This window comes from Helicoverpa zea, chromosome 2 (genome assembly GCF_022581195.2).
Source record: "Helicoverpa zea isolate HzStark_Cry1AcR chromosome 2, ilHelZeax1.1, whole genome shotgun sequence".
Lineage (NCBI taxonomy): Eukaryota > Metazoa > Arthropoda > Insecta > Lepidoptera > Noctuidae > Helicoverpa > Helicoverpa zea.
Window position 1 is genome coordinate 10570981 of NC_061453.1, and position 14261 is coordinate 10585241.

The 14261-nt window shown below is 41.5% G+C and overlaps 1 protein-coding gene across 5 annotated transcripts in view; it reads left to right on the plus strand.

Annotated features, from left to right (window-relative positions):
- The window catches only part of LOC124643297 (maternal protein pumilio), an 84581-nt gene extending 71823 nt beyond the window's left edge, over positions 1-12758 (plus strand). For all 5 annotated transcript variants that reach the window (XM_047182226.1, XM_047182238.1, XM_047182246.1 and 2 more), the window contains 9 exons: positions 2182-2698; positions 8151-8337; positions 8915-9012; positions 9367-9556; positions 9730-9898; positions 10165-10323; positions 10424-10618; positions 10835-11040; positions 11301-12758. In XM_047182226.1, coding sequence (XP_047038182.1) covers positions 2182-2698; positions 8151-8337; positions 8915-9012; positions 9367-9556; positions 9730-9898; positions 10165-10323; positions 10424-10618; positions 10835-11040; positions 11301-11532 — 1953 coding nt within the window. In that variant the 3' untranslated portion in view covers positions 11533-12758. The remainder of the gene's footprint in view (positions 1-2181; positions 2699-8150; positions 8338-8914; positions 9013-9366; positions 9557-9729; positions 9899-10164; positions 10324-10423; positions 10619-10834; positions 11041-11300) is intronic.
- The last annotated feature ends 1503 nt before the right edge of the window (positions 12759-14261 follow it).

Consider the following 14261-nt stretch of genomic DNA (forward strand, 5'->3'; position numbering starts at 1 on the left):
AGAACCGCAGCTGACATCGCACCGAAATACTACATCGCTCCATTGTGTCCCAAAAGTTCCACGATCATGCATTGAATGCGACAAAGTAAAAAGATACCATAGGTCGTTCCGTACTGCACCATGCCGCAGGCTTCTACAAATGTTTAGCTAAAGAAATCACATTAAGTTTTTTACTTAGGGACTGTCTGTCACACGTTTCATCGATCAGAAATTCTAAAGTCTCTATAGTATGATTGCCGGTAAAGGCTGCATAAAAACATTTTGCAATGTTACCTAGTTTTGTAAAAAATCAAAAAGCGTATCGCAACGTGGTTGCGGGCTGAGCCACAGAGGCGTCCGGGTTGAGCTGAGCACGATCGCGCGTTCCCTCACTAATAACCCCGTAATTGGTATCGAAGCTCGCCGCAGCCGGATTACTGAACGTCTAATTGAATGCGAGGCGCTTACTCGCCGCCGCCTCCTCCACTGCCACCTTGCAGTGACACAGTAGTTGGAACGACTTCATTTTGTTGCGGTCAAGTTAGTCTGTTTTGCGCACGTGTACAGGCCGCGCTTATCGTTTCGCCCACCGTTCAATTACACCGTCTCAATGAATTAAATTGCCATGAAACCGGGACGAAGCCGCATCAGAAGATCAAACGCTACTCCCTCTGCCCGTCGAATAATACACGGATCGGCAACGCAAACTTTACGACGCGACGTTAGATAACGATTGTCAATTAGCTAATGAAAAATTAAATAGGCTTGGTTAATGTACTAGCACCGTAATTAAAATTATGATGATGACTGGCTGGCATCTGTTTTAAGTCTTTAGTAAGTATATCTATACCTACCTATACAGTTCAAACATTTATTTCTTCATCGTTTAAAGATATCACAGAAAGATAAAAGAAGTGATGAAATGAAATTTTCGTATGTTTATTTAGAAACAGTACCTAAATCACTGCAATGGCGAAAACCGCTTTTGAGCGGTTTTCTAAACCTTAGGCGCTTGCAGGGGCACGATTTTATGACGTGGGAATTTTTCGCCCTCTAAGAAAGTTTTTAATCTCGAATAAGTTATAATTCGAGATTAAAAACTTTGTGGTATGGCAAATACGTTGGCTCAGTAACAACAATAAAAAGCACGACGGCGGCAGTTCTGACACGCTGGCGAAACTGTCATGCCGGGTGTGCCCAAACGTAATACGTGCAGATCAGTGTTTACACTCATCACACTAAGTCAGTAAGTCTTGGAACTATGCCAGCTGATCTCGTCTCAACAGGTAGATAGAGTCCGCGTGTTCCTAATGACATCACACTCTATACCCATTTCATGATGATTCATTTCATTCAGAATAGTTTACCGAGTATTATTTTAAAACTGTTGCTTTTGTACGTAAATAAGTATGGACTGTTATCATAATTATCTACTTTTATCTAAATCAATACTATAGAAGACTAATCTAAGAATTTCTGATCTCTCGATGCTTTCATATTCTTCAAATATTCGTCATCTTTAATAATAATTAAGACTAAGTGAAATAGCAAGGCAATTAGAGATTGTCGATGATTAGACTCTTAAGTCTAGCCTTAAAATTGCTAGATATACTTTCGTCAAGAAGCATTAACCTAAGTAACCATAACGCGATTACATTCAAATTTCGAAATAGCTGTACATCATAACCGCGTTAATATCTACGTTAGTAAATATGTAAAATAACTTAATTTAAAATAAGCATGAAAACTTAATTCTAGTTATTTTTAGATTTATTATAAATGGATTAGATTAGGAATGCCATCGGAGCCATAGAAAGCAGCATGTGCATCGGACAGCTCTCTGCCTGTTATTAACTTTTTAAACGATTGTGTTAATTAGCGCACTTCACGAGGAGTCGCCCTCGAGCGCCGCACCGCATTGTGTCGAGTAAAAAACAATAAACGATACGTTCCGCTATTAATTAAACCGCTATACGATGCACGTTTACTTCAGCAATAAGAGTACGGGATGGCAAATACAATTAAAATATCTGTTTTGAGTCCCGGCATTAATTTAACTTTTACAAGCAACTATGTGCCTACATTTTAAGGTTTAAATATTTGAGCTCATGCAGATTTGTTCAGCAGGAAAAGAAATCATTCTTCATCATGAAATAAATAAAATTCATATTTGTTTACTAACGTAGTTGTATTTTGTTACAGCAATTGTTCCGGTCGCAACAAGCAGCGGCAGCAGGAGGTCAGGCGGCAGCGGCACAGCTGCAGCTCCTACAGCAACAACAACAGCAACAATTTCAACTGCAGCAACAGTTGGCCGCTCAGCAGGCTTTTACCCAAGCGCCGTACGTTATCAATGCGGGACAGGAGGGTGCGCCGTACGTGAGCGCGTTAATAGCAGGCGTACCGCCTTACTATGGCGTCGCCGCGCCGTGGGGTGTATACCCGGGGCTCGTTGCACAGCCCGCACAGCAACAGGCACAACAGCCTCGTCGGCCGCTGACTCCCCAGCAGGGAGAGCAGCAAGTAAACGGCCAGGGACAGTATGTGATCCCCTACTACGACCCCGGCTCACTAGTAATGGGCGGACGCAATGGCACTCCACTGCGGCTCGTCTCGCCCGGCGGCGTGCTCGCGCCTCGCCAGTACCAGCCCGCGCCGGCGCACCCTGCCGCCTCCGCCGCGCCGCCGCAAGCCGCTCAGCCACAACAGCCGCAGCCTGGTAAGAACTGCTTTGTGAACACTTCTCACTGTCATCCACGCACAATGCATACTCACTGTTGCAGCTTCTTACGAACTACGATCAGAAAGAACCTAAACCCTCTAAATATTTTTAGCAACCGTAAAAGATGATCCTCTGTGTTTCATAAATGACCAACAAGGATCAGACCAATGCCGTAGGCTAAATCTGCCTTTATGTCGCAGTCATCTGGTTGAAGCCGCTATTTGATTGAAGAACTTATGTACCGTGCCTGAACGTTATTTAGCCAAATCGTTGAATGTATAACCGACTTTGCCAGTTTCGGCTCAAATATTTTAAAGTAGCCAGTGACGGAGGAACAGTAGTTCGATCTATACTGTCATACTATTTTATTACAAATAACGCGCTTTAAATCAACACACGCGCACAACGCTAGAACTATAGGTTAGACAGAGTCTTCTATGCGACCTGTTTGACGCCATCTGCGTTTTGGTGATAGCACTGCAGTGGGAAAACAAATTAATCACAAAAAAAAAACAATACGCTACCAAGATGGATAATTGAGTAACGCTTGTTCAATCAACTTTTGTCGCAGTTATTAGATTAACTGTACTCATTTAAAAAACACGACTTGTTCAATCAAATTGCAGCTTCAACCAGATGACTGCCACATATACAGCCTTGGCCAAAAGTATTGAGCACCCATGACATCTTTCAGTTTTATGCGGAGTATCAAACAGAAATAAAACAAAACTTTTTTTTTATTTGTAATTTACTATTTATTCATTGAAAATTAATATTTTGTGGGTCCACCCTTTGCCTTAATTACAGCAGAATTTTTTTTTGGTAAACAGCTAACAAGATTTTTACAGTCTTCAGCAGTAATCGCGTTCCATTCTAGGCGCAGGTAGCGTTTCAATTCTTCTCTGTTGTTAATTGTGTGGCGCCTAACTCGACGCTTTAATAAACCCCATAAATGTTCTATGGGGTTCAGATCTGGCGACTGGGCAGGCCAGTCAAGAAGCTCTATGCTATTTTCCTGAAACCAAGTCATAGTGCGGGCAGATTTGTGGCAAGGCGCGTTATCCTGCTGGCATTTATCACTATCCATGTTCGTGTCACCGAAAAGTTTCGTGAATGAAGGCAGCAACGCAGTTTCTAGCACATTTATGTACTTAGAAGAGTCCATGCGGCCCTCACACACGAACAATTCGCCAACTCCAGAATCTGTCATGCAACCCCAGGCCATTATACTGCCGCCGCCGTGTTTTACGGTTGGGACCACACACTCTGGCTTAAATTCTTCGCCCACCCGGCGACGCACAAAGGTCACACCAGGTGTACCAAAAATCTGCAATAAAGAGAAAAATATTGAGTTCCGGAAATAAAAAGAACTTCCTCTGTGCGTTTAGAATTTAAACCATTTCATATTATTTTGTGAGGGCATTAAATTGACTTACTCACCTCAAAGTTTCATTCGTCTGACCACACAACATTTGACCAATCTTCAGCGGTGAAAGTTCGGTGTTGTAAGGCCCATTTGTACCGAGCTTTTTTGTTGCTCTCGGAGAGCCATGGCTTCTTCCTAGCTTTACAGCCTTTCAGACCAGCTTTCTGAAGTCTTCTACGAGTAGTTCGAGCAGAAATTGTTTTCTTCATTTGTTCTGAAAACTCAGCAGCGAGCTCTGAAGATGTTTTTTTCCTATTTCTTAATGACTCTCTTAGTAACTGACGATCCTGACGGCCTATGGTGATGCGTTTGCGCCCGGTTCTCGGTGTATTTTGATGTGATCCGGTATCAGAGAATCGCTGAATAGCATAATGCACGGATCGGCGCGAACATTTCACAGTTTTGGAAATCTCTACTTGTGATTTCCCTTGCCCGTACAGAAGCTGTATCTGCACTCGTTATTCTAAATAAAGTTCGTTTCATTTTGGCTTATCGCAACTATAACACTTAAAACTTTGAAATAAAATACCAAAGGCGCACTAGATCACTGGATGTTGTCTCAACGAGCGATGGTAGCGAACTAGAAAATAAATTCAAAAATTGTAAAAGACACATTTTCTTGCACCCAGGTGTTTTATTGTCAACTGCGGCATAAGTCATTGTTTTAAAATCTTTATAGATAACCGATAAAAGAATACTTCAACGATAGATTCGGGTTTCTCCCATAATTACCGTGATCTAGCGAAATTTGTAAGGTGCTCAATACTTTTGGCCAAGGCTGTACATGTTTTGTTCGGTGTAAGGCAGAGTTGGTGTGAAGGGCCGACTGACTTTGAAATTAGGAAATCCAACAAAATTAAACAATCTGCGTGTATAGTAATAAATATGATTGATTAATTTAAACTACCGCTATTGTGGAAAGACTTAAACTTTATTCACATCAATTAAAATGAATGACAATATTTTGCTGCGAATCTCGCGAAGCTGTGATCTTCCGCTGTGAAACTTATGAAGATGTGAAGAAATACAGTATCATGGCATAACTTGTGCCACAAATTGCAGAAGCACACTCACTTTGAGGTATTTTTGCGTTCATAAATAAGGAAACAGTTTTTTTTTTACACAATTTCATGATTTAAATTCGTGTCAAGAATTATATTATGTCACCATGTAATCATTAATAAATACTTGCCATGATTTATTTAATTAAATGTCTTTAGTGGCGTATCAAAATTATTAGGGTAAGGGCCTTTTATTGTCATGCCTGTTTGCGGCCACATGCAGGCCAAGCAAGTACGGGTGGCTCCCACAGCCTGTTATGAGTTTTTATAGTCAGTGTCATACTACTCCGTGGCAGAAATCTGACCTGCATGCGGGGTGCAAACACTCGTGTCGGCAAAATGGCCCTAACGTCTTGTATTTAGGTTCTTTCCTTAATTATTCAAAGATAAGAAACTGTTACAGTAAATATGCTAAAGATTTTTGTCTAACAATGTATATAAAACTTAATATTTACCATATTTCAATAATATACTAATGTTACGCATGTCGTGAAAAGATAAATTATATGTAGAGCTAAAATTAATAATTTACAATCAGTATTTTCTTGACATTATGTAGAACTCAGGGAACGTTTATTAATACAAATAATGATTTCATTTTCAGTAATAATAGTTGTAGGGATCTAGATCATGCTACTAAGTAAGAGAGTATCAGAGTAGATCAACACTGATGTCTTCAGAGCACTCACACAACAGTACAAATATCAGTTGCTTGGAATTTTGCCTGCCGAACTAGTGACGTTTTAGCTTTTTTGGCCATTACATTTTAAACTCGCATTGTGTATTACTTGTATATATGTAATTCTTTTTTTTCTGTTTAAGAAGTACTTTTGTGTATAGCGTTAATATTTGTCAAATGTATTTAAATTTTGCTTAAATATGCTTTAAGGTAGAGGTCTTATGTTAACAGGTTTAAAATTCATTTTATTGAAATTACATATTTGGTGTTTTAAACTAACATAACATATGCGATTTGAACCAAAATCCTACGACAGTAACTAACATAACTGTGTTATATATGTTTTTTTTTTTTAGTATTTTATCTTCTTTCTCTTTATTCACCAAATTAATCTGCTGAAATAACTAGGTTTCAGAAAATCGTCTCATGGGAACTGGGGTTAAATGATATTTCCTAAAGTTGTACTATCTATGGTTGAAATAAATCAATGGTGCATTTGTGACGTTTGACAAGCCGTCTCCCTATATACTCCCACTAGCCGTTTTCCCGCGATTTCACCCGCGTCCCGTGGGAGCTACTGCCCGCACCTTGATAAAATATAGCCTATGTTACTCGTGGATAATGTAGCTTTCGAATGGTGAAAGAATTTTTAAAAACGGTTCAGTAGTTTTTGAGCCTATTCATTACAACCAAACAAACAAACAAACAAAGTTTTCCTCTTTATAATATTAGTATAGATATATAAATATATATAATTGCCCTATAATGTACTTCGTCATATACCCCCTCATTTACTCCTTTATGTACTACTTCTATGCACCACCTTTTACTATGTGCTCCCTTATAAAAATGTCACTGAGACACTCTTGTCTGCCATTTTTCAATATCAGATCAGACGACGAAGACAAAAATCTCGAAACGAAAAGTCAAAATGATTAACTAAACTAAAAACCCAGTTCTAGCCGCTATAATGAAGGTTACACCTAGTTCTAACCAAAGATACTACTTAGTTTAGCATGTGACCGGCTACGACTGGATTTTGCCAGCTAGAAATATGTGTAACCAACCGCACTTAAAACTTTAGCCTTTACAGGTATTATATAACAATTAAACTTAAATTAGAAGTATTTTATGTTTCGTTATAACCGTGTAAAGTAAATTGCGTTATACTCAGTTGCTGAAATTGTCTGTCAAAATGCATATCTATATATATAAAAATGAACCCCGCTTTCCGTTGCCACGACATAACATGAAAACGGCTTGACCGATTTGGCTGAAAATGAGAGGGGAGGTAACTTAGACCCGGGAGAAGGTTTTAGGATAGTTTTTTGTCACCATCCGGCCACGGGACGCGGGTGAAACCGCGGGCGAAAGCTAGTTTTGAAATATTTCTCCAATAAATATCCAACCTTAAAGTCGCACTTTTAATGGCTCGTATCACATTTGTGCAGTTTTTTAGTTATGTAGTCATATAATACGGTACTTACCAGTAAAGCAAACACCTCTGAGATTATCTTGATTATTGTATATTCTTGTCTGATCACAAATACTAATAAATCATATGTCAAAGGTCACTCCAGAATCCTTGCATAGTTAAATGTACTGCAATACTGCAAAAAAAATATGCACTCTGTTGTGAGGACTGTGTGCTGCTACCTGTGTGTGAATTTTGTCCAAATTGTTCAGCCATTGTATGCTATAATTTCTTTTTATTACAATTATTGTAAGTAACATAACCGATACTTACTCAAATAATAATTATGCTTATTTTGACATATTTTATCTTCGGTATACACCTCAGTTGAAAAGAAAACAGTACGATGCTCGGCCAAACGTTTAATTAAAAACAATTGTGTATATTTAATTTATACAATATAATTCCTCCAGTTAATGTAGTAAATTACATGGGTTTCATAGTTTCTTATAACTTCATATATTTTTTGTTATAGTAGTCATTAAAAGCTCTTATTCTTATGTATTACGTAAAAATTTTAGAATTTTATTTTGAAAATCTGTCAAATATGTCAGGTCATCAGCGCCCGTTAAAACTCATCATGTTTGTCTTTTAAAAGATTTGATTTCTGATACCTGTCTTTAGTATCGGTCATAATTTTATGAAACGATAATAGATGCGCTTTTGTTAAAAGAAATCAAGATAAAATTGCAAATATTGTAGCAGAAATATGCATGTAAAGCGCGCCGGGACCGTCAGGGCCTTGCGTGCTACACGGTCGCCAGCACACACACGGTAGGCCTGGACCGCGGAGGTATGTCCTGTTGCAGGTGGCGCCACACAGGCCCGACGCGACTCGCTAGAGTTCGGCGGCGGCGGACCGGCCGCGGCTCTGCAGGAGTACGCGGCGCGCAAGTGGGGCCCGTCGCCACTGTCGCCGCCGCTGGGCGCCGCCCTGGGCCCCGTGGGGCTGCGGCCCGTGTCAGCCGCGCCCGGCGCCGAGACCGCCAAGTACAGGTGCATTGCCGCACTACCGCGCACCGCGTCGCTGCACCCGCCCGAGCGCTTTTACTCTTGTCAATCACGGTCTACACTAGGTTATTAATCGGTCAAGATTTATCAACGTGCTGCCTGCACAATCTGTTATAAAAATAAGGTTGTTAATCGATCTTCTCCTGCGATTATATATCTACTACAATTTCAAAATTCTACTATCTTTTTCCAAGGTGAGAAGGAAAGAACACCTACAGAAATAAAATCCAAAATTCTAGAACGTTACGCACTGGCTTTTGGCGTAGCGTGCATATTTATGAAATCAACAAAGATTAGTCAATCCGCGTGCACTACGATGAAGCCGAAACAAGAATAGAAGCTGCGCGTTCGGGTGCAATTGATGTTTCGAGCGCGCCTCTTGTATATTGTAAATAGTTGTATGCCATCTTTGTTAATATGACACCTCAGTCGCTAATTTTGTACAGATCTGCCCGTGGTGGCATTTGAGCATGTTCATTAAATTAATTTATTCGATTTTAATTTCTAGAATCATTAAGAATAGGTACATGTTTCCTTGAATACCTTTATATTTTTCTTTCAGAGCCGTGAGCAGCTTAGCACAAGGTCTCACATCAAATGGAATGTTCGGATCGTCTTCATCACTCCTTAGCAAACTCGGCGGCGTAGGAGCTATATCAGGTCTGTACTACACATCTCAACCATCCATCGACAACTGTACATTTTGTAAATAGCTTGTATTTTATGTAAATAATAATAAACTGTATATTAAACACACACGATTAGTGTTACTTACTTATTCTTAAATGAATTTAAGCGAGAGTTATAGTAGGATACGAAAAAACTCTACCTCTGTGATATTTTTCAGTATTCCTAATTATATACAACGGGTGCTATTTGAATTATTACAGCTATGCTGCTCCCCGCGAATATTTTCAATTCGGTCAACATTTACCAGGCAAAAATTATCCGTCAGTGATAGGGGACGTATATCTCGGTGCTTATGGTAATGTATCGTGTATGGTATGGTTGCAGAGCTGGTGGGCGGCGGCGTGGGCGGCGTGAGCGTGGGCGTGGGCGGCGTGGGCGCGCTGGTGGGCGACAAGCCGCCCGCCGGCCGCTCGCGCCTGCTCGAGGACTTCCGCAACAACCGCTTCCCCAACCTGCAGCTGCGGGAGCTCGCCAACCACATCGTCGAGTTCTCGCAGGATCAGCACGGCTCTAGGTAACATGCCAAATCTACTCAACATACATATAGTTCGTTAACAAAAATTCTCATTTCAATTTTATCCTGAAATTACCACTTTTCTTTATGCTTATGCATTTCTCACATTTTAGCAGTTGCAACCTTCAGACATGATTGGTTTGATTAAAAAGCTACTTTTTTTACCCTTTCAGGTTCATCCAACAGAAATTAGAAAGAGCTACTGTTCAAGAGAAACAAATGGTGTTTAATGAAATAATTGGCGCTGCGTACAGTCTAATGACTGACGTATTCGGAAATTATGTGATACAAAAATTCTTTGAATTTGGAACTACAGAACAGAAAACTACATTGGCACAAAAGGTAAGTCCAGATTTATACTTTTTTCATTGTACCCTAAAGTGAAAACCATACTTGTAAAGGCACATTCAACAGTCGCCGCTGTCATTACTTTTTGCTCAGGCAGTGCGGCGACTGCTGCGCAGACAGGTTGTGAGATCTTAAAGTAAATTTATTGTTAAGGATATCAGAACGGCCGCCTTCTCAGTTCGTTATTTGAGATTTTTTTTTATACTGGCGGGATTTTAATTTTTGTTTTTGCTTCTAACAACATGCTTAAAAATGTTTAGGTGCGCGGCCATGTGTTGAACCTGGCATTACAAATGTACGGGTGTCGGGTCATTCAGAAGGCGCTGGAGTCTATCCCGGCTGAGCAGCAGCAGGAGGTGGTACGCGAGCTCGATGGACACGTGCTCAAATGTGTCAAGGATCAGAACGGCAACCACGTTGTAAGTATCCCTCCATTTCATTCACAGATACTTTTACATAGAAAACAATATAAAGCGGGTAGTGTAACAACGATGTAAATACGTAATACGGTTTTTCCAGGTCCAAAAATGTATTGAATGCGTAGAGCCGACGGCTCTGCAGTTCATAATCAACGCTTTCGCTGGGCAAGTGTACGCGCTGTCGACGCACCCGTACGGCTGCCGCGTCATCCAGCGCATCCTGGAGCACTGCACGGCCGAGCAGACGGCGCCCGTGCTCAGCGAGCTCCACGCGCACACCGACCAGCTCATACAGGTACAGCCGGCCCTCCGCAGAGTCCTCGAAGAGTATTAGCTAGCCGCCTAAATTGCACACTTTATATCATTTCAATAATCTATTTTTTGAGCGAACACGTGAGTGGTCTAGTTCCTCGAGGCAATCCCGCCTTATAACTGCACACTTGCAGTGATGTTCCCCAAGTAGGGTCGCAGAGGGTGTAGGAGGCGGTAGTAAAACGTTGCGTGTCGACAGGACCAGTACGGCAACTACGTGGTGCAGCACGTGCTGGAGCACGGCGCGGCGGAGGACCGCTCGCGGCTGGTGGCGGCGGTGCGCGGCAAGGTGCTGCAGCTGTCGCAGCACAAGTTCGCGTCCAACGTCGTGGAGAAGTGCGTCTCCCACGCCACGCGCAACGAGCGGGCGCTGCTCATCGACGAGCTCTGCGGCTTCAACGACAAGTACGCATTATCATACTCCACCCGACCGCCCACATATCTACCTTGTGTGTATGCATGTGTACGACTATTTTTATGCAGTCGGGTCTTGAATTTTTTTTATTCAGCTCAATAGTTTTATTATGGGCTTTAGCCCAGTAGAAAACGATTTCGCATGTAGACGCAGACGAATCGTTATTTAATATGGGTGCAAGCCAAATAGAGCTGTATGAACATGTGTCCCTCCTACTAGTGAAATAAACCTGTCGTATTTGCGTTTACAGTGCTCTCCACGTGATGATGAAGGATCAGTATGCGAACTACGTAGTGCAGAAGATGATTGACGTAGCGGAGCCGACGCAACGCAAGGTGCTGATGCACAAGATCAGACCGCACATCGGCTCGCTACGCAAGTACACTTACGGCAAGCACATAATCGCGAAACTCGAGAAATTCTTCATGAAGGCACCGGAGCTGGGGCCCATCGGGCCGCCGCCTCCCAACCCTGTGCTGTAGTCTGTGTAAAGTATTAAACGTCCGCGGGTGTAGGCTGATGCGACGGCGCGGGTATCGCCCGCCTATTATAAATTTTGTGAATATTTGCGATTGTACATTTGTAACTATAGAGCTCGCCGCTTGGTCGCCCGCCGGGCCGGCGCCGCCGCCGCCGCAGCGCTGCAGCGGCGGCGGCGCGGGCTGCGGCCCCTGTACATACGTAGCGGCAGACTGATGTACAGAACGATACGATATACTGTATACTGTAACAATAGTTGTACAGCGTCGACGCCGACTCCGGTGCTCGGCCGTCGCGTCACCGCGGCGTAGCGTTTATTGCGTTTCTAGCTCTTAAGTGTTCTAGTATTATTCGTTGTTCGTATGAATCTATGTATAAATATTTGAACGTCTCTCATTCTCGTGTAATTTATGAATCGAAGGAAAGCGGTGGTTTAATGGACCCCGGCGTTTCCATAATTTTAGCTCGTTGTAGATTTACTATTAGCTGGGCTAGGGGACCTTGAATCTTCTAAAGCGATAATGAGATGCCGCAGGCAGTTCTGGACAATCGGCACTATAGTCGTGATTATTATATTATTATTTTGTACTATTCTTCAAGTCAAGCTCTCGTTTAAGTTATAAACCGGCTTTCAAATCGTACATAGCTTATCTTGTTTAGTGCCGGAGTGTATAGTTCGTCGATTATAATTTTGTGAAAATGATATTTTTGTATATTTTTTATGTAATTAATTTAAGTTATTTAGTTAATGAGTCTCCGAAAATGGTCGGAGCGAGCGCTTACGAGTGGGTGATGCTTATGTTAGTGTAGGCGCAGCATGTCCCGCGCTGCGCGTAGGTTATAGTGATGATTGTAAAGTCCTGTACTGATAGTTGTAGTCCCGAGGTCTACCTTGCCGGTTGCACGTCACAAGCGTAGCTACTCCTCATTCCCCCTGTGTAATTAATTTTTATAGGAAGCGTAGTTTCCTACGACACCTCAAGATTTTTTACGTTTAGATGTAATTGAAAATAAAATTATTGTATATGGCTGTACAAAAATGTTAACAAAATGATTTGTAAAACCCGTATGTGATGGAATAAGGCGAGACGTGGAGAGCGGCGAGGTGTGACTGATCGCGGCTCTATACGTCGCGTCTTGTAGGTTGTACTAGATAACATTTATATGATGATCCATCTATTTAGACATTAATTATAATAAAGCATTTCTGTAATAATATTACAAAGTATTTATCGTTTTATTGCTGCATCACTCTTCCATACCCCTTTCACACTACAGACTTTCGGATTCCTCGATATCGATGGAATCGGATAGCAGTCACAGCACACCATTCTATGAATGCTCCTAGGAACTCAATGAACTATATAATTTTTTTGACGATCCATAAATCCCCCGAGCCTTTTTCCCAACTATGTTCGGTCGGCTTCCAGTCTAACCGGATTCAGCCGAGTACCAGTGTTTTGGGCACAAGGAGCGACTGCTTATCTGACCTCCTCAACCCAGTTACCCAGGTAACCCGATACCCCTAGGATAGACTGGCGTCAGACCTAGGTACTGGCTTGAAACAGGGGCCCGATTCTCCTAAGTTAATAACGTCAAAATTGAAAAGAAATGAATATATTGAATCGCGAATATTGGATCGCAGCCGAATGTGAGTCGTATGTCGCTTGAGTAAAATTAGGAGTCAATCGGGCCCCTGGCCTGGCTATTGGGATCATATTGCGATTCGATTTTGACATTATTAACTTAGGAGAATCGGGCCCCTGGTTAAAACTCTTGAGACAGACACTGCAATGTAAGTCCTCAATGTCTCACAGCAGCAGGTCCACTTATTGCACGAGAATCCTCAGAAATTCAACATATAGGGAAATATTAACTATCGTCCCATATCCATTATTTCAGCCCTGCCGAAACTATTTGAGAGATTAGTCCACGATACAATATATCCTGCTCTTCATCATAATATAATACAGCAACAACATGGATTTGTCAAAAAACGGTCAACAACAACAAATTTGATAGCATTTACGGATTATCTTTTTAATAATATGGACTCTCGTATTCAAGTGGATGCCATTTACACTGATTTTCGAAAGGCATTTGACAAGGTTGATCATGAGTTGCTACTGGAAAAAATTTCGTTTAATGGCATACGTGGTGATTTGCTCCGTTGGTTCTCGTCGTATATTAAGAACAGAACTCAAAGGGTGGTTGTTAATGGATTCAGATCAACTACTGCAATAAGCGTGAGTTCTGGTGTGCCTCAAGGCTCGATTTTGGGACCCCTATTATTTGTTTTATTTATTAATGATATCAGCACTTGTTTTATAAATTCCAAAATCCTGCTTTATGCCGATGATCTAAAAATTTGTAGACCCATTACAAAACTCGAAGACAGTAAATTATTGCAGGACGATTTGGATCGCTTTAGTGAATATTGCAGGCGTAACAAACTACAACTGAGTATACCTAAATGCTGTTGTATTAGTTTTACGAAAAATAAGAATGCTATTGAGTACACGTACTCTTTGGACAACAGCATATTATCGAGGATGTCACTTGTTCGTGATCTCGGAATCCTGCTTGACGATAGACTTCACCTAGACTCCCACATTAATAAAATTGTTAATAACGCATTTCGTATGTACGGCTTCGTGATGAGATCTGCGAAGGAGTTTGTTCGACCCTCCACTTATTTATACTTGTATCAGTGTTTAGTAAGATCTCAACT